Source organism: Xiphias gladius, chromosome 1 (genome assembly GCF_016859285.1).
Source record: "Xiphias gladius isolate SHS-SW01 ecotype Sanya breed wild chromosome 1, ASM1685928v1, whole genome shotgun sequence".
Taxonomy (NCBI): Eukaryota; Metazoa; Chordata; class Actinopteri; order Istiophoriformes; family Xiphiidae; genus Xiphias; species Xiphias gladius.
The window spans coordinates 18,275,767-18,294,275 of NC_053400.1; the positions used below are offsets into that span (position 1 = coordinate 18,275,767).

General features: G+C 38.6%; 1 protein-coding gene across 5 annotated transcripts in view; it reads left to right on the forward strand.

Annotated features, from left to right (window-relative positions):
• tcf12 (transcription factor 12) overlaps positions 1-18,509 on the forward strand; it is an 81,536-nt gene continuing 63,027 nt past the window's right edge. For all 5 annotated transcript variants that reach the window (XR_005707387.1, XM_040126175.1, XM_040126138.1 and 2 more), the window contains exons 1-4: positions 1-226; positions 1,084-1,172; positions 1,412-1,484; positions 12,255-12,328. Coding sequence is in view for 4 of the 5 variants with exons in the window: in XM_040126175.1 (XP_039982109.1) it covers positions 1,101-1,172; positions 1,412-1,484; positions 12,255-12,328 (219 nt within the window). In the remaining variant the exon portion in view is untranslated. The remainder of the gene's footprint in view (positions 227-1,083; positions 1,173-1,411; positions 1,485-12,254; positions 12,329-18,509) is intronic.

The window sequence follows — 18,509 nt, forward strand, 5'->3', positions numbered from 1 at the left end:
ATGTCACTGCGCTCGGCGGAGGGATACAATAACCAATGTCATCGTGGTGCTGAGGCTCTCGCAAAGCAAAAATGTCTGCCTAAGGGAAACTCGTAACTGATATATATAGAGGATATTTTCCCAGGTGTTACCGTTTAAACCCGCGCGTCGCTATTCTGAGGCGTATTGCAAGAAGAGCGAGCCGTCACCAGATCACCCTAGTCGGGATTTTAATCGGGAACAAAAGGTAAAATATCAGTGGGAGTTTGCCAAAAGCTTTCGGACCTGTGAAAGAAGTTGGGAGTTGAGAAAGACCATCATTGCGTTTTGTGTCCTGGAGCTGGGGATTGAGATTGTCATCTGCAGTATTTGTTTGGCTGTGTTACTTACCTTGAACCCGTGTGTGATTTATGTTTCTGTCGCTAGAACGGCACGGTCTTCTCTGTGGCTACTAATGTCTACATGGACGGAGACCGCTGCAGCTGGCTGCAGCCTGCTAGCTATTTACAGTCCGTATGAATCGGTAACTACAGCTAGCGTTAGCCAGCTTGCTAAGAGACGTTCGGCGCCTCCGCTCACACTAACCATCGTTATGTTCGGAGAAACCTGCCGCACAAATCACTGACATTCACAGGGCCAGCGATTCCTTATCCAGTGAGTTGTGTCAATGTCTCACCGGTAGCATGCGGTGTTATTACAGAGGAACATTGTTACTTCGATAACGCGATGCTGCAGGTTCGGGCTTTGACGAGCGGTGCCATCCACTCGGAGCTCCCCACCAACGATGTTATCTCCTTTTAATCAACGCAGTGTAGGGAAAAAGGAAAAAAGAAAAAAAAAAACAACAACACACAAATGTGCGCGAACGGGATCTTTCCACGATTTGATCAATTAGTATGTGGCGGCATTGACAGTGTCTCTATAGGATGCAACGCTAGAGCCAACTTAACTTCACAGCGATGGTCTTTATTCCCCCTCTGTAACGAATGCCTCTCCTGGCAGTCGTCTCCCGTGGCACTAGTCCCCGCCGTTAAATGCACCAGCCAAGATGTGACCTGATGCACTGTGTGTGTGTGTGTGTGTTTTTTTTCTCCTTTTCTCCAGGTTTCTAGATCGCCAGGATGAATCCTCAGCAGCGGATTGCCGCTCTCGGAACAGACAAGGAATTAAGTGACCTGCTGGATTTTAGTGCGGTAGGATTGCTTTTCAGTCTTTTTCTCCCACCTCTGAGGGCTTGGAGGTGTGAGGACCCCATAGGCTTAAAGCATGACTAATTAATCAGTGTTGACTAATATGATTTTACAAAGTGTACTTGATTTTTTTTTTTTTTTAATCATGAGCTGCTTTCAGGATAATTGTAATTGCTAGTATTGTTTTACACAGTTAAGTCTTTAATCTAATCGTAGGCTTTTGTCCATATTCCTCCTTTCAGATGTTCTCTCCACCTGTAAGCGGAGGGAAAAACAGGCCCACCACACTTGGAAGCAGTCAGTTCAGTGCGTCAGGTAGGATCCGTTCACTCAAACCTTTTTCAGTAAACCCTCTAATATGTAGTCTCTCTCTATTCTTGCGTGCATGACTCATAGATCTGCAGACCAAAATCAGTTGTTTACTGACTTCTACCTTTGTTTAAATGGTGTTTGGGTTTATTTATACATGGAGGCTGAAGGAAAATGGTCTTGGTTTCCAATCTTGCGTGTGATTCTTTCCCCATCTCTGTGTGACGCTTGTGTGCGCTGTTCACATCTGGTGTTTGAAACATGAGCTTTCCACCTGGAATTGTAGCGGAGCGCAGTAGGGTAGATGTGGAGGGAAGCACGATGTAGGCCGTAGACATGTAATTGTTTTATTGAGCTAATCACCATCGTGGTGTAACACAGCGAGTGTCACTCACGTTCACCTTAAAGTCAGATGCATAAATCAGGCACGTTTTGGCTGCTTTGTTCAAGACGTGTTGTTGTCAGTGCAGCAAGTGTTCACAGAATGTTTTTATCAGGATTTGCTGTGAGGTGTGCTGGAGGCAAATTTGGAATAAGATGAATTAATATGTATGAGTGAGATTCTTGTGAACACAATCAGAATTTGAACTGCTTTTGACTTGTTGTGTAGATTAGTGGGATTCATCCTCTCATTGAGTTTATCCATAGTGGGGGGGGGGTTTTCTTTGAAAAGTAGCAGTTTGATAATTTCTCAGTCCTGTTGACAGCCCTCATATACACATGCTGGATTGTCTTTTCCACAGCTCACTGGTCTTTTCTTTTTTTTTTTTTTTTCGATTATCTATGAGCACCTTTGTTGTTAAACAAGTTTGTAGATGGTTTGGTTGTGATAACAAGAGTTCAGATTCCTTGCTTCTGGATCGCTTCTTAGCTCTAAATGCGACAGGAGATTAATCCGAAGCACATCTATTGTCTGATGTGCTACTAGAGAAAGTCAACAATCAAGCATTATGTTTTCTGAAAGCATGTTTTGTGTGCATCTACAAAGCCTCGTTGTAGTCACTTATCTGTGAAATGAAAGACACACATTTAGTGGAAACTGAACAAAAAGACAAAGAAACAAGAACAGAGCTGTCACACATGAACTATGGAGTTGTGAGGATTAATTTTAAATACCTAATCACTGAGGAGGATGTTGTGTGTCTGCTCTCCTCAGTAAGACAAGTGACAAGAAACCTGAAGTCAAACTGAGGTGTTCAGTTTATGTATTAATCACACAAAGGTTTCAGACCATCATTGTTGTCATTTTTTTAGAATTATATTAGAGGTGTCTTGAATAACCTGCGGACAAAATATTGTGCACACATTTTTAATATAATGAAAGCCAGCACAACAACACCACTAACTGAAACATCTAAAATTGCTTTAGAGTTGAATCAGCTCCTTTCTGAGCCACTGTCAAAATTAAAGTGTCAAAGATAGGATGCGTTGCAGGGCTTTTCTACTGGATTGCATGAGATTTTATAGTTGTATCTAAGAAACTGGTTACTCAGTGTTTGTTTTCTCATTGTGGATAATGAAATGTTTTCAGAAGCCAGGTTGTTGTGTCATATCTAAAACACACCGATGATACATTGTGAAAATTTCTGATTGTTGAAGGTTCGCTAGTCTGCGAAAGAGAACGCATGATTTTTCAAAACCAGATTGCATCGACTATAAACAGACTGTATACTAGAACAACCGCCACGGGTGCGATCTCAAACACTGATGGCAGCCACGTGTTGTATAGAGAAGGCATTGCTATATGCTTTATGATTTAATGAAGTAAGATGTGACTTCATGTGGACATCCACCTTTAGGCTGGGCCTTGCACTCTGTGACTTCCAAAATAGACCAGCATCAGCATGGTGCTTTTTGTTTGGAACAGAAAAGAATTGGAGACTGTCATGAGAAATGTGTGTCACAGCCAAAGCTCATTGTCACTGCTGTTTGTTGTCTGGTGATGAGCTTTGTCCTTTAGAAACGTAACAAAGTCTAAATGTGGGCTGCTGTTTTTTACCACTTCCAGCAAAAATGATAAACAAATTTGGACACGACTGCAAACAAGATACTTAGCCTAATTTAAGTTAAGGGTTTTATTTATAAATTTTAATCATACTTTTAATATTATAATTTTTGTTAGAAACTTCCTATTGTCTTATGCTAAATGTTTCTTTGATTTTAAAAAAAACAAACTATCAACTATAAAATATTCTTGCATATATATTTGTCACAACTGTGTAATAACTACATCTTCCTTAAAAATCAATCATCAACCCATATATTATTTGTTATTTTTTCCAAATATAAACTCTCTCTAATGGTAAAAAAACAAACAAACAAAACAAAAAACATTAGACATTTCCTGCGTCCATATATGATGGTTTACATGATGTTGGATACATCTTGAACAAGATCTGAATGGCTGTTAATTCTTAGATATGATCAGTGTCCTTTTTGCTTCTTTTGTATTGACCAGAAAACAAAATGAAATGCTGTACTGTTATTCAACTCAAACACAATGACAGTTGAATGCTTTGCATTGTGGTTTTCAGAGCGTTTCAGCCTCAAATATCTGAATATACAGATTGTGGCAAATCAGATCCTAAGTATTACCCCTACTTAACGAAGACCATATTGAAACCCTGTTGTGGAAAAATTAATTGTCTCTAGTTTGGTGGTTATAAAATAAAAATGCACTGGTCATCAAAGTAATGTAGTTTTTAAAGCTTGAGTGTTTTTGTGGATGATCTTGATCTAGAGTGCCAATAACCTATAGAAACTGTACACCTACATAGCTTTGACTCTGACTCCTGGGGTGGATTATAATTTCAGGAAGCAAAATTTAGTCTGCTTCAATACATTTTAATGTAAATGTGCTGCTACTTAATCATGCTCACATTGACACCTCAGGTAATTGGCGACTGTTGATCCTTTATTTCCTGACAAATATTGCAAAACTCATCATACAAGAGATAAAGATGTCAAAATGAACCGATGTACCTTAAAATGTATCAGGCCTACAGCGAGTAAATCCCTCCTCCTTTCAGTCTGCAGTGTGTGCTCCTGTGTCTCTGATCCTCAGGGTAGAGGAGGATGCACCTACATAAGTGATTGTGAACATAAGGCAAGTGAGTGTGCAGGCACAAGTGTGGAAATTGCAGGGAATGAGTGTTTGGATTATTGTATCTCAGTTGGGTATTGCTGGATAATTGAGGCAGAGTGAGACCAGCAAGACCCTTCTAAAATGTGCTAGAGAGAGATGGATTTGAAAAAAAAGCAGAGTGGCTCTAACAGAGAATCATCATTTCTCCCATCCAGCTGTGTTGATGATGCATATTTGATGAGGCCATTGACTCTTCAGTGTAGTAGGGCAGTGGATGGCTGCTGTTAAATGGGTAATTTTCATTTAGTGGTATGTAGTGGTACATCTGTTAGCGGTGACCAGTAGCTAGAGCCGGTTGGTTTGTCAATCAGTTGGATCGCAAAAAAAAACAACAAAAAAAAGGGTTTAATTGCTGGGCGCAGCTACAAAGAGACTCACCGCTGCCTCACTTTGAGTTCAGTTTGGTCGGTGAAACCAAAGGCCTGTCACAACAGAACCTGAGCTGCAGTCCTATGTGATGTGAGTCAATGTTCACGCTGGTTAAAAATGATCCAATTATTCGTTAACAGATTTTTATCATTAAAATATTATGTATGATGATCTTTTGTATCAGATTCACCTTTTCTCTGTAAAATAAAGATAGGTATAATTGAATAAGTTAGTTAAATCAATTACAAGGAAGATAAATACAGTATGAAAACATGAGCTAGTTAGCATTGTTTTCCAGCACATTAAAAAAACAACATCTAATGGAGATTTCAGACACAATGTGACAACGGCACCACTGTGCTCTGAAACCCATTATTTCCATTGGCTTGCGCCACGCCGCAGCGGTTTGTTGCTGCCGCACTCTGCAAACGGTGCGCCGGACCCAGCGGCGACTGCAGCGCAAATTGCATTGTGTCTGAAAGCCCCATATGACTATCTCTTTGTAAAAATAGAAAAAACAGTTTAAAAAAATTGTGTTGACAACCCTTATTGTAAATTTGTTAAAATTTGGCATTTGAAAGCAAACAGACTTGGTGCAACTTAGCAGTTGATCAGTGTAACCCTCTGAGAGTGGCAGTTTCTTTGAACTGCTGAAGCTACCTTTACTAAAACACTCTTTGAACATCTGGATTGCATTTGTGTAGGGACCGTTTCAGGCTGTATGGACATGTACTGTACATTACAGTGGCTACAGAAACTAGAGATGGTGTATCTTGGCATGCATGGACATTTATGTTCTATCTTGGCAACTCCTTTTTGCTTCTTTGTATGTTTTTTTTGGTGTCGTTTCCTCATGTTTGTTATATAGTTGTTTAAAAAGTTCTAAATTAAAAAAAAAAAAAAAAAAAGTGTTGACTGTATGTGTGTTTATATTGGCCCATTGCTCATTCACCCTTGCCCATTTCCATAGTCAACAGTCTTCAACCAAATTAATGGGCTCTCTTTCTCTCTGAGCCTCTGTGAGTAGGAGTGTTACCTCTTTGTCCAGGAATTTAGGACCTGCATAAAAAGTCCGGCATAAACCTGATTTAGGTGCAATACATTATATTCTTTTCGGTGGATGATCTTAAACTAATTACGCTGCAGTAGAGATTGTTCAAAGACTAGTTACACATATATGTTCATATTATCATCAAACATATATAATAATCCACAATATTTTTTTGGGGGGGGTGTTGCAATCGTAGGGATAATTAATTTATTTTCGGTCATAATAAGAAATAATCTGTGCTGGGAATCAGGTTAACTAGTTTTTAAATGACTGACATTTCTCATTTCTCATTTCATTCAAGATGCCGCCCGGACCAGAAGGTTTTTTTTTTGTTTTTTTTTTTGCGTGACAGGAAGTATTCGAATCCGGGACGAATTGGATTTTATAGATTCCTCAATCAGATTCAGCTGTTGGTAGATGAAGCTGATCCTTGTGTCCGAAGGTATTCAATAATGTTTAAGAATTAATGTTGGAAGCACATTAAATCACTAGTTGGGCTTTTCTGTCTATTTGAAAGTTTTTGTTCATCTTCACTGTATGTCCTGGGTAAAATTGTTTGGCCAGTTTAAATTTTGATTTTATTGCAGTTGTTGTAAACATTTAATGCTTTGTATTGCCTGATTTTCATCTTGGATATTGTGAGCATGTTGTCTTTTTTGTTTTTTTGTTTTTTTTTAAGAATGCAAGTATCCAGCATTGTTGAGGCTTTTGATTATATTTTAGCCTCTGTTTTATAATAACTTTCAGTGTTATCCAGAGCTAATTTGGATTTATCTGTAATTTCTCTCTCTCTCTGTCCATACAATTCAACTTTTGAATAAATAAAACCAAACATCTTCTCAGGTATTTTGTGGCAAATCATAAACAGATCCTGTTTTCACTAATCAAAAAGCAAACAACAAAAAATCATCATTCTGCTTTCTATGTATATATTACTTGATATCAACAACAGTAAAAACACTGGTGGATAGATCATATAAAACATAGTGTGTGCTATGGTGATGTATTTAAGGGTGCTTTCATACCTGCAGTTTGGCTCATTTGTTCCACTTTGTTTCATCTACATTATTGGTTAGCATTATTGGTATTATTATTGATATTATTAGACTGCGTATCGACTGCATGTTATAAAGAAGTAGGTGTCTTGTACAGCAGTAAAACAGGGAGGATTACTTCACCAGAATTTGATTGACAACTTTCACACCAGCCCAAATGAGCCGTACTACAGTAAATGGGAAAACCCACCAGAGTTCGCTTTGACCAAACCGTTTAGGTTATGTGTGAAAGCGCCCTAAATGGAGAAAATAGACTGGCTCCTCAGTGTGAGACTACCTGTCCTTTTTTTAGTCATTGGATGCCGAGATGAGGCAGCTTTATGGGTTGCGAAATTGTAAATAAGCAAGCTGATATTTGGCCATTTTTTTCCTCCTGCTGTTTGCTAAGCTGACACTTTGCAACGCTTCAGCCTTGTTGCATGATCTTACACCAGGAGTGTTTCATTCAAGTCTCTGAAATCTCCCCATTTTCACAAAAAAGGCCTTAGTCTTTCTGTTGCAGGAGTTTTTGCTGAAGAGGGGCTTGGGATGGGTGTAGCTGTTTATGAATGACCCAGCAGAGACCGTAAGAAGGGAGCAGTCCGTTATGATAGCCAACATCTGTGCTTACATTGTCAACCCTCCAGATTCTCACCACAGGTTTACAGGAAATTTAAACCGTATAGATATTGATCATATCATTAAGACAGTTCAATTCATCTTGATTTTTTTTTTTTAATTAATCACATTATTTCCCAGACATATTTCTATTCATTGTCATATGCAGAGTGTATTTGGAGAATGCTGCATAGCAGAGGTCTTCTGAATTATGCCTGTGCACATAACATTAAAAATTAGTTATAGGAGACGCGCTTCACTCAGCAGACAAGTTTTATGTTGTGCCGAAGAGAAGCAAATTGATGTCAGGGCAGATTCTTTTACAGATCATTTGATCAGACTTAAAGCTCTTGTATGTGCCGAATCCTGACATATTATCTGCACAAATGACAGTTCAGCTCTGAAAATATTTGAGGGTCACCATACTTACAGGACATTCAAGGATACAAAGGGTATCCACAATATGGCCTGCAATAAAATTGCTGAATGTACTTTTTCTAGTTAATATTTTTTAATAGGCCTGCACTCTGCAAGTCCAGTAGTAAGTTCCATCACAAGTAAATGCATAATATTGAATCCTCGAGCAGCGTTGTGAGTAGCGACCGGGACTGAGCTTGACAGGACGAAAATTCTCAAGTGCCATCTTTTGTCTAAGGCTTTGTTATGTTCAGTAGTCCACTCTTTTCCTTTGGAACGGACCCAAAATGTAACCAGTTGTGCAAATATCACACCCAGTCTTCCAACAGTAAAATTCTGTGTTTAGATTCTACAAATCCATATTAGTTCACGATTATTTGTTTTATAAAAAATGAAAAAAACCCATCAGATGTTAACAATATTAACAATATTATATTTTTGTTTTTCTTGTAAATCTCTTATTAAATGTTACAGATTAACCACGACTGAGTGGTGTTTATGATCTTTAGTCTACCCTCATGGACTTAATTGGTAAGGAAACACCTCTCAGTGTAACAGTGTACACTTAAACAGCACCACAAACTACATCCTCCAAAATGACCCTAAAGTCAGCCTCTCTGAAACGGTTGCAACAAAAACTGAACATTATACCCCTCACCAAAGTGGGATTTATTACTGGACTGTTGTATTAAGCTGCTCTAGTTTTAGCTGAGTGTACCTAATAAACTGACAACTGAGTGTATATTCACCAGCTAGTCTCGAACTTTGTCTGCACACAGTTTGCTTGAGTTGTCAAAGCTTTTTTTTTTTTTTTTTGTGCTGAAAACAGCTGCCTGCTGCTGTTGGAAACACGGTCATTTGTGATTAAACCATACATTAAACGTGCGGCTCTAGCAAACAGTGAGCTTAAAGAGGCTTTTAAAAGCTGCAGAGTTGGTTTATAATTCATGGGTTCCTCACTGCAAGCCCCATGAGATTAATTTGATTCATTGTGAGAATAAAACAATGTTGATTATTGCAGCTTTAAACATACTGTGTGAGAAGGGCATGGCTCTCTTTACTGTTTTAGGATTTTGTATATCTTTGACAGAGAGTTCTCGACAGTAGAGCAGCGTTGGTTCTCCTAATTCATTATCTTTACATTAGAGCCAGTACATTTGTGTTTTTCCCTTTAGCCTCTTGTGTCAGTGAGTAATCTTAATGTGCATGCCGTCTGTGCAAGGAGAAGAGAGGGGACCCTTGAGCCCTAATAAGAGATGGTAATCAGACGAGATGTCAGCCAGTGGCCCGGAGAGCAAACACTGACTATTGTTGTGCTATAATATGTCACACTAGTTGTGTCACACTAAGATAATTTGGACCCATGTGCTACTAGTAACACATTTAGTAGTCACCAGTAGTAGTTCAGTTAGTAAGACAAGTATCACCGATGCTGTGAATGATAACACAGCCAAACGATGAAAATTAGCTATAGATTTTTTTTTCATAACGACACCATAGAAGAGGAAGTGAATCTACTGTTTGGTAGGAGCAAAACTTCATGTTTGTCAGGATGAAACTCGTCTAAAACTCTGCTCACTGGAGCATGATTTCTGGTCAGAGAGATGTCAGTGACTTTCTGCTTAAGTTTATAATTAGATTTACAAGAGTTTCTGACTGAGTATTTATGGGCAGCATGGCATTTGAAAATAACTGGAACTTCAAAATAAGCGCCTACAATTTCTACAGAAAGTGAAATTTAGAGTTTCTCAAATTGGCCATTGTCTTACTTTCAGGTACCTCAAAATATCATATCATACCACCTTTCCACCATGTCTCTGTAACACTGAAGGGCTCGGTTTGAAATTAACACCTTCAGTGATGCATAAAAAGTACCAGTTAAGCTAAGTTTAATTCATAGCTATACTCTTTATGTGTAACTTCCTACTGAGCTATACTTCAACTTTTTGATTCAGAGGACTAGTCCACATGTTTGGATCTTTGATTACAGGCTTGTTTTGTGCTGCGCAGATCCTGCTTCTGCTTTTATTGGAGTTGTTTATTTCAATCATTTAAATTCTGCTTCTTGAATTAATTGCCGAAACTTACTGCGTGGAAGCACCTTGGCGCATATCATTTGCTAAATTTTAAGGTTAAATGTATGTTTAATATAGAAAAGTTTTGTTTGTTACTTGCTATATTATTTTCCTGAGCATATACAGTTTCCTTCAATCTGATATTTTTTATTTGAAGTTGAAAATGAACAAATCGTATTGCATTTTACAGAGACAGATGAAATTACAACAGGGACAATCAATAACTTGGAGAATGTTGATGCTTTACCCGCTCTGCAATTATGTTTTGTTTGTGGGGACTTTGGCTGTTACTGCAACACAATATTGTCTCAAACAGCAGGAACAATTTAGGCATCAAATATTTTTTACTGACTGTATCACATAAATTAGATTGTAAAGATCAGATATTGTATTTTTCAACATATGCCAGATGGTCTAGCTTTGCAGTTTGGTTGGCGTTATTGATTTTATTTGTTCATCTGTTTGACTTTTTAAACACAGATGTTTTCTTTAACTTAAAAAATGTGAGTTATTAAGTTTCAGTGCTCAGCTGTTTGGAAGTAGCCTGGCATACATCAATGCCAAGTCATGAAGTTGTAATTTCCTGGGGTTTTTTTGTTTTTTTATGCTGAGGTATAGAAGGAAATGCTTATTTTTAGCAATGATTCATGTAAAGCAAAAATAAACCACCATTAAAAATACTTTTTTGTCATGAAGTGTAACCTTTGAAGATATGAATAAGTCACTTTTCATTTTCATTTCCAAATGGGGAAAAACATATTTAAGTATCATAAGTAGCATATTTAAAATCACACCCGACTATTACAGTATGTACTTGAGTGAGATGTTAATCGGACCTTAGACATAACATAGGCTTGCCCTTTTAATTATCTGTAGCATTGCCAACATTTATGAAGAATGCAAGTGAATTTCAGGATTTTGACTGTGGTTGTGAGGCCCACCCAGATTAATAATTAGCTTTAAGTAGTTTCCCAATAAAAGTTTTGTTTTAACTGAATTTTGAGAAATGTAATGTGCTAAGCTGCTGGGCAGACCTATTGTTTTGGCTGCCAATTAGGGCTGCAACTAACTATTATATTAAATCATTATTTTCAGCACTTAAATTTTTTTCTCTGATTAATCCTTTCTTCTGTAAAATGTCAGAAAATTAGAAAAAATGCCAATGTCCAATATTCACATAATTACATCTTGTTTTGTCCACCAAATACTCAAAAACCCAAACATATTTAGTTTACAATGACATACACTACTACTCCAAAGTGATAGAACCCCCTATTTTTGAAGCTTTGACTGACACTTAAGCAGTTCAAGTCCAGTGAATAACCTAAAATGTTACAAAGGGAAGTGGTAAACTGCCCAAGGTAAAAAAAAAAAAAAGCATCACCAAAAACTGAAAAACCATGTCAAGTTCATAGAAAACAGGCCCTTCTCAGGGATTAAGAAACTACTTAATTTTACAGCTTTCCTGTAGCAATGGAAACTGTCTGTCTGTAAAAAGGCAGTGTTGGGACAAACTGTTTTACTACACCCTCTGATGCATAATTAGGACAATACTGTACCGCAGGAAGTAGAACTGTATGTTGCTGTCAGAATGGTGAGAACAAGGCAAGTAACAAAGGAAGACAGACTGGTTGGTCAGGGTTTCGTCCTACAGCAAGATAATGACCCAAAACATTAGAGGAACAGAACTAGATGGTGGCTTCACATGATGGAAGAGCAGCACAGTCTCCAGACCTAAACCCCATGGAGCTGGTTTGGGATGAACTGGACAGAAGGTGAAAGCAAAGCAACCTGCAAGTGTAACACATTCGTGGGAACTTCTGCAACAGTGTTGGGACGAACTTTCTAAACAATGTAGAAAGAACGTCACAAGTGTGTTCGGCTGCTGAATGAGTCAGAAATTTAGATTAAATTTAATTCAACAAGAAGATTCCGTGATTCCTTGTTTTTTTTTTTAATCTCTAATTGTTTACTTTTTCTATGCTCTAATGTCAGGAACACATGTACATTCAACTATATGAGTAATCTCGACTTGGTGACTGAGTTGTGCATCTCTGTCTCTGACAGCTATGGATGAGCGGACCAACCAAGCATCTTGGGCCCCAGGTGGCGAGTCCAGTCCTTCCTATGAGTCCTCCCGGGTAAGACGGCCCACACCTTATCCCCTCTGAATGGCCTTTCTGCTCCACAGCACATCATTTAACAAACATTACATCAAAGTGGTGCATTCCCAATGCCATGTTGTATCACCTGTGATAGACACATTTCTCTGTGACAGAATGGACTGGTTAATATACTAATGGCTGGTGGAATTTTTTTATCCGTCTGAATTTGTCGTGCAGTTGGCAGGGAAAACCAGTTATTGGAATCTGATATAATTCTTGGATTGAGCTTCTGTTTGGTAATAGAGCTCTGTTAAAATATTTCAGTTCAAATTGTATGTTAATGCTGCACACCATGAATTTTCATGATGAAAGTATATACCCAAAGGCACATCACTGATAAGGGGGAAACTGTTCATTATCCCTGGATATTTTTTTTTTTTTCAAAGCAGTTAGTATGTGATCGGTTGTTGTGCCATTGAGGGCATAATCATAATGATCAATCACTTCTTGATCATTATGATGAAAAAAGGGGATCAGCATTATAATAAGGATCAATAATGGACAACACCCCATGTTTCACAGTGTTGATGTTTTGAAACCACATCAGCTGTGTTCAGTGTCAAAACACTGAGCGGGTAGGAAATATCATTGGGTGATAATTGGAATAGGGCTAAAACTAATGATTGTTTTCATTGTTGATTAATCTGCTAATTATTTTCTCAATTAATTGACTAATAGTTTAGTCTACGAAATGTCAAAAAATGGTGAAAAAATGCCCATCACAATTTCTCAGAGCACAAGGCAACATCTTGAATTGTCTTGTTTTGTACAACTTACAATCCAAAATCTAAAGATATTTAATTTACAGTGATATAAAATAGAGAAAAATATAAAATCCTCACATTTGACAAGCTGGAACCAGAGAATGCTCGATGTTGATGATCAAAATAGCTGGCAGGTAATTTTCTGTGGATCAACTGACTGATTAATCGACTTATCGTTTCAGCTCTAATCAGGAGTGTTTCTGTTGAGTGGTCAGCAACAGGATGTTGAGCCTTAGAATGAGTTGGTGCTTCTGGTTGTACACTTAAAAACTAACAGTGATGAAACAAGCCGATGTAGTGACGGTGCAGGTGATTCATGGTTTTAAACAGGGTTTGACTAGGATTCACCGACCTCGGTTTGCCAAACCTCCAAGCCTTTGGTTTGTTTTTCTACCTGCCTCACATTCTGTGAATGCTAGTGAAAGTAACCTGTCCCAAACTACAGTAAAAGACATGGCGGCTGAAAGCTCTGTGTTCAAATTGCATTCCTGTTCTTAGAAAGAGATTACACATGCTCAGGGTTTTTTGCGGACATTTCACTAGTGTATTATAGTCAATTTCAATTGTTACTGAAAGTGGCATCCAGCTACTATGTGATACTATGTCCTACCCCTTGCCGCTTCAGGGCAGGGGTAGGAGTCATGTTTCCCAGCATTCGACCAAAATTAAACAACCTATATTCCCTGTGCTGGAATTACACAATTTGAAACTTTTTTCTGTAGTACATCCTAGCACTCTATGACTGATATAAAGCTCGTTTGAAGAAAAAAACAGAACTTTTTGACTTGCAAGGAATGTCAGTCTTCTGTGCAGCTGAGCAGTTGGTTCAATACTTCAGACTGTATCATGACATTTTGTTTATGATCACAGATCTACACAGAAGTCAGAAAATGAGAATTTCATTTAAAAAATATCTTTAGTCCCTTTGAAGCAGTGGAAATTATTGCCATCATATTGGATATTCGGGTTAGATATTCACTATATTCACTACAGCCTGATATCAGTTTATTGCTTTTTTTTTTTTAAAGGGGAAGTCATCCTCAAAATATTTTCAAGTGTGATGCATTTGCATAATAATAACATATACTTGTAAAACTGTTACCTCTGTAAACCTCTGTTGCTTAGTGTAAGTGAGAACATATCACTGTGTGTGTGAGCAAGTGTGAACAGCTCTCTCCCTGTTTGTTTGTCCCTCACACATTGGTTTTTCTAGATGCCCTGTATGAATTTCATTTAATGTCAATCTCCTGTCACTTTCTATTAGAATTCAGTTAAATGTCAGAGCAACTCGGGCTGAGTTACCTTGTTTATTTCTCTGTGCCCTTCCCGAATGAACATCTACAGGCTATGGTAACATAGGCAGCTTGATTTGAATTATAAGACAGAGACGCTTGAGATATCTTTGCTCCAGGTGCATATAAATGAGTGTTTCTGACATTGCGAGGCGCAGCATCATCCAGCAGACAGCTGTTTGCACCTCTATAAGGCGTGGACACAAACACTCACATGCCACACTCTCCAGACTCACACACCGCTGCATACACACCTTATATTGATACAGACATGATTTATATAGTCTAAAGAATATTATATCCTATCTATTCGGCTTCAAGAAGTGAGTGAAATTCCTTAGGAACCTCAGTAATCTACAAACATCTGTTAAATTATTTTTGTTTTTTAAATGAAAAATTTCACAATTTACAACCGTATTATAATTCACGTCATAGTTATGACCGAGCTTTAGAGAAACAGTATACTTAACCATGTGAATGGTGGCAAAATTAGATTCAGAAAAAAAAGTAGCGAATTCCAGTTATGGATGTGAACCATTAATTGATGATCATTGAATCACACACAAAGCTGTGACAATTTATTAAAGTGAATCGTCTAATCAGAGAGAAATACAAAAACACTTGACTAGAGCAGTGTGCTGTTTAGGCAGTTTATGTCTGTTTTTGTAAACCATAAATTTGCCAGTACTTAAGGCCTGAAATTAACGCTATATAAGGAAAGACACCTGCACTTACTGACAAAAGGTAATTGCACCATAGACATGGTAACGTAAATGGGCTAACTGGCTGAATATTACCATTTGATTTGTTTTTCCCAAGTATTATCATGTGTTTTACCACCATATAAGAATACTCTCTAGGTTGTGAAATTAACATGTCTTGTGTTGCCAGTAATGCTTTTCCAAACAATGTTGTGCCTCTTTTTATAAAAAATGCAGATCGCCAATATTAACACACTATTGGACATTAATACTAACATTAAAGCTTAAGTCCAGTTTATTTAAACTTGCCGTATTTCCCATAAATGTGGGTATTGTGGTTCTGGGGGTCATTCTAACTTTGCACTTGCCACCTCCATTGTTGAGGTTTGGGGGAAACTCGTCCCAATATGTCACATTGTTTTTCTTTTTTCATATTTTTTTATAGTGGGTCCAGGAATATAACCAGATGCTAGTATTTGCTGTAATCGGTAGCAAAGCATTTTACTTGTTGGTTTTTGCTACTTTTCTGTTTACTCTTGTTTGGATACAGTTGACCACCACAGTGAAATGACTAGTCCTCAGAATATTGAACAGCATAATTTGCCATTGCATTTAGCTTTTTCAGTTTCCTCAGAAGACAGTATAACAGCAGTAAAAGTCACCCTCACACATGTAAACAAACATGCGTGTGCAGATGAATATGTAGGGTGATTAGGTCAGCCGGCAAGTTGCCCCTGATGTGGATTCCTATAAGTTAGCCACAATGGCTGTTCCTAGCAGCTCTATTCTGTGTTTAGATTCTGGGTCAAACTCAGAGACACACATCTGAAACATTGATTTGGAAAGCTTTAGGATGCTTGTGCTGTTTTCCCCAATATATGCTGTTTTGCGCGGGTCCTTGTTTCCCCGAATCATAACAATGGAGGTGGCGAGTGCAAAGTTAGAATGACCCCCAGAACCACAATACCCGCATTTATGGGAAATATACCTAGTTGAAATAAACTGAAATTATCCTTTAACACAAAATCAAGTTGTGCCATTAAAAGGCATTTTTGTGACTCCTAACTTTGTAATAACAAGCTATCTGGTAAAACGTATTGTGCACAGCCTTGGATTTTCCTATTGATATTTCAAATCCATCCATACATCGATTTTCTGAACCACCTATTTTGCTAAGGGTCACGGGGCCATACTGGGCATACATCTCCACCAACTGGCAATTTTGAGATGCTTTTTCACCAAGATAAGTTTTAAAGAAACAATTAAAGCGCCATTTCTATGTTTCTGCATGTCTGGGAAGATTCTCAGTCATCCAGTTCATGGTTATCCAAGAAGGGCTGAATCGAGGGCAACTAGACTTGGTTGTAGATACTTGAAGACATTTCACATCTCATCCAAGAGGCTTCTTCAGTTCTGACTGTGTTTCAACAGCCAGGAGCACTAATGAACCAAGAGATATCAATCGCCTTGATCACAACCCCACAGAGGTTAAATACCTGGGACCCCCCACCAGTAAGTCAGAACTAAAGAAACCTCTTGGTTGAGAGGTGAAATGTCTTCAAGTATCTACAACCAAGTCTAGTTGCCCTTGATTCAACCCTTGTTGGATATTTTTCTGCATGTTTGTGGAGATAATTGTGTTCCTGAGATTTTAAGATATCTGCTATGCTCCTTCTCTCCGCTTTTCCTTTGATTTTGATTTTGGTACTCTAGAACAGACTCAGGTGTCATTCATTTCTGAGGGAAAAATTTGTCCATTGAGATAGAATTTTTTTAGGAGCGGCTAGCTTCATTCCATTACTTTGTTAAACAAGAATTTGACAACTGATTGAAAAAACGAGAACTGTTTTCTGAAATTTCCCAGTTTATGCTGTATTCACAGTATCCGTCCAAAGTTCTTGGAAGATATCCCCAGTGCTTCATCTTTCAGTCTGTTACAAAGGGAATTCAGTCTTGTCCCTGAGCTTGTTTAAGCTGGTGCGCTACGAGTGTGTGATCAGTCGACTGTGAACAGTCCCGAGCCCTGCCGTGCTGACCTTGGCTCCCAGCCAGTCGCTGTATCCCGGGCAGCTGTAGCTGTAGGCTGGCGGTCTAACAGTCAAGGCTGTGCCCACCGCCACCACACAACAACCCCCCGCTTCCCCAGTGCCCTGCCCCAACTTGATACTCGACCCCACGCACATCCATCACGACTATATCATCACTCCCCAAGCTGCCACATACAGCCACATGTTCACCTGGGATGCCGCACAGAATGTGGATGAGATGACTTTATGAACGCTGTGGTGAGTGATTGGGGGACAAGGCGTGAGCTCAGGCCTGCATGCTGCCACGTTGATCTGACAGTTATCTAGCCAGTAGTGCTAACGTAGCCCTGTGGCAGCGATGACAGCGTGCGTTAGTGTCTTGGATAGATGTAGGCCACCAGTGTTTGGGAACGATGAGGGATCTGTGATTGACGATCTAACAGTCCCAGAGGATCAAACACAGTGTGGTTGCATTGACACACAAACACAAACAGTGAGCCTAGATTGACCATTATCCCCCTACCTCTTTTTCCTGCTCTGCTAACCTACCCGGCTAGCCTTTTCCTGCTTCACAGTGGTAGTTGTAATAATCAAAGAACACTTGAGGCATTCATTACCACCAATTGCTTTATAAGACTTGTTTTAAAGAAAATTGTTTGACATTGTGGGAAATACGTTTATTGACTTTCTGGCAATGACTTAGATGAAAAGATCAACACCACACTCATATCTGTCTGTTAAATATAATGCTACAGTCAGTGTTAAGGCTGAAAACTGGGAAACAGCGAGCTCTAAAGCTCTCTAACACGTTAATATTTGTTTTTTTAGCCATACACAAACTGAAGTTTAAAAACGACAAACACTACTATTTTACACAGGATTTTGTGTCAGACTATTTCTTATTATTTCTTTTTAGCTACGTAAACTAATCTAACATATTCATACATAATGGAAAATATGAGAGGGTATCAACCCTCTCATCTAACCGCTGCCAGAAGGTGAATAACTGTATTTCCCAAAATGTCGAGCTATTGTTCTAAGTGTTCAGTTTGAAGCATTTTCCTTGTTTTGCTGCAGAAGAGAGCAGAAATGTTTTTAACTTGCTTAGGTAAGCTGTGTATGCGAGAGTCTGTGGGTTTGTGTGTGTGTGTTAGTTTGCTACAGCTTCTCACGGGGCCGTTGTTGTTACTGAGTCTGTTCATGGTGTGATTAACAGTGTGTGCGGCCTGGCAGGAGCACAATAGGGAATCTCTGAGGATTCCCTCGACACAGCACAGCACTTCACTGCCTTTGAAATAACTCCATCACCATCCACTCACAAAAAAAAAAAGATGGATAATAAGATTTACTTTTTTTTATTGTATGTTGAATGC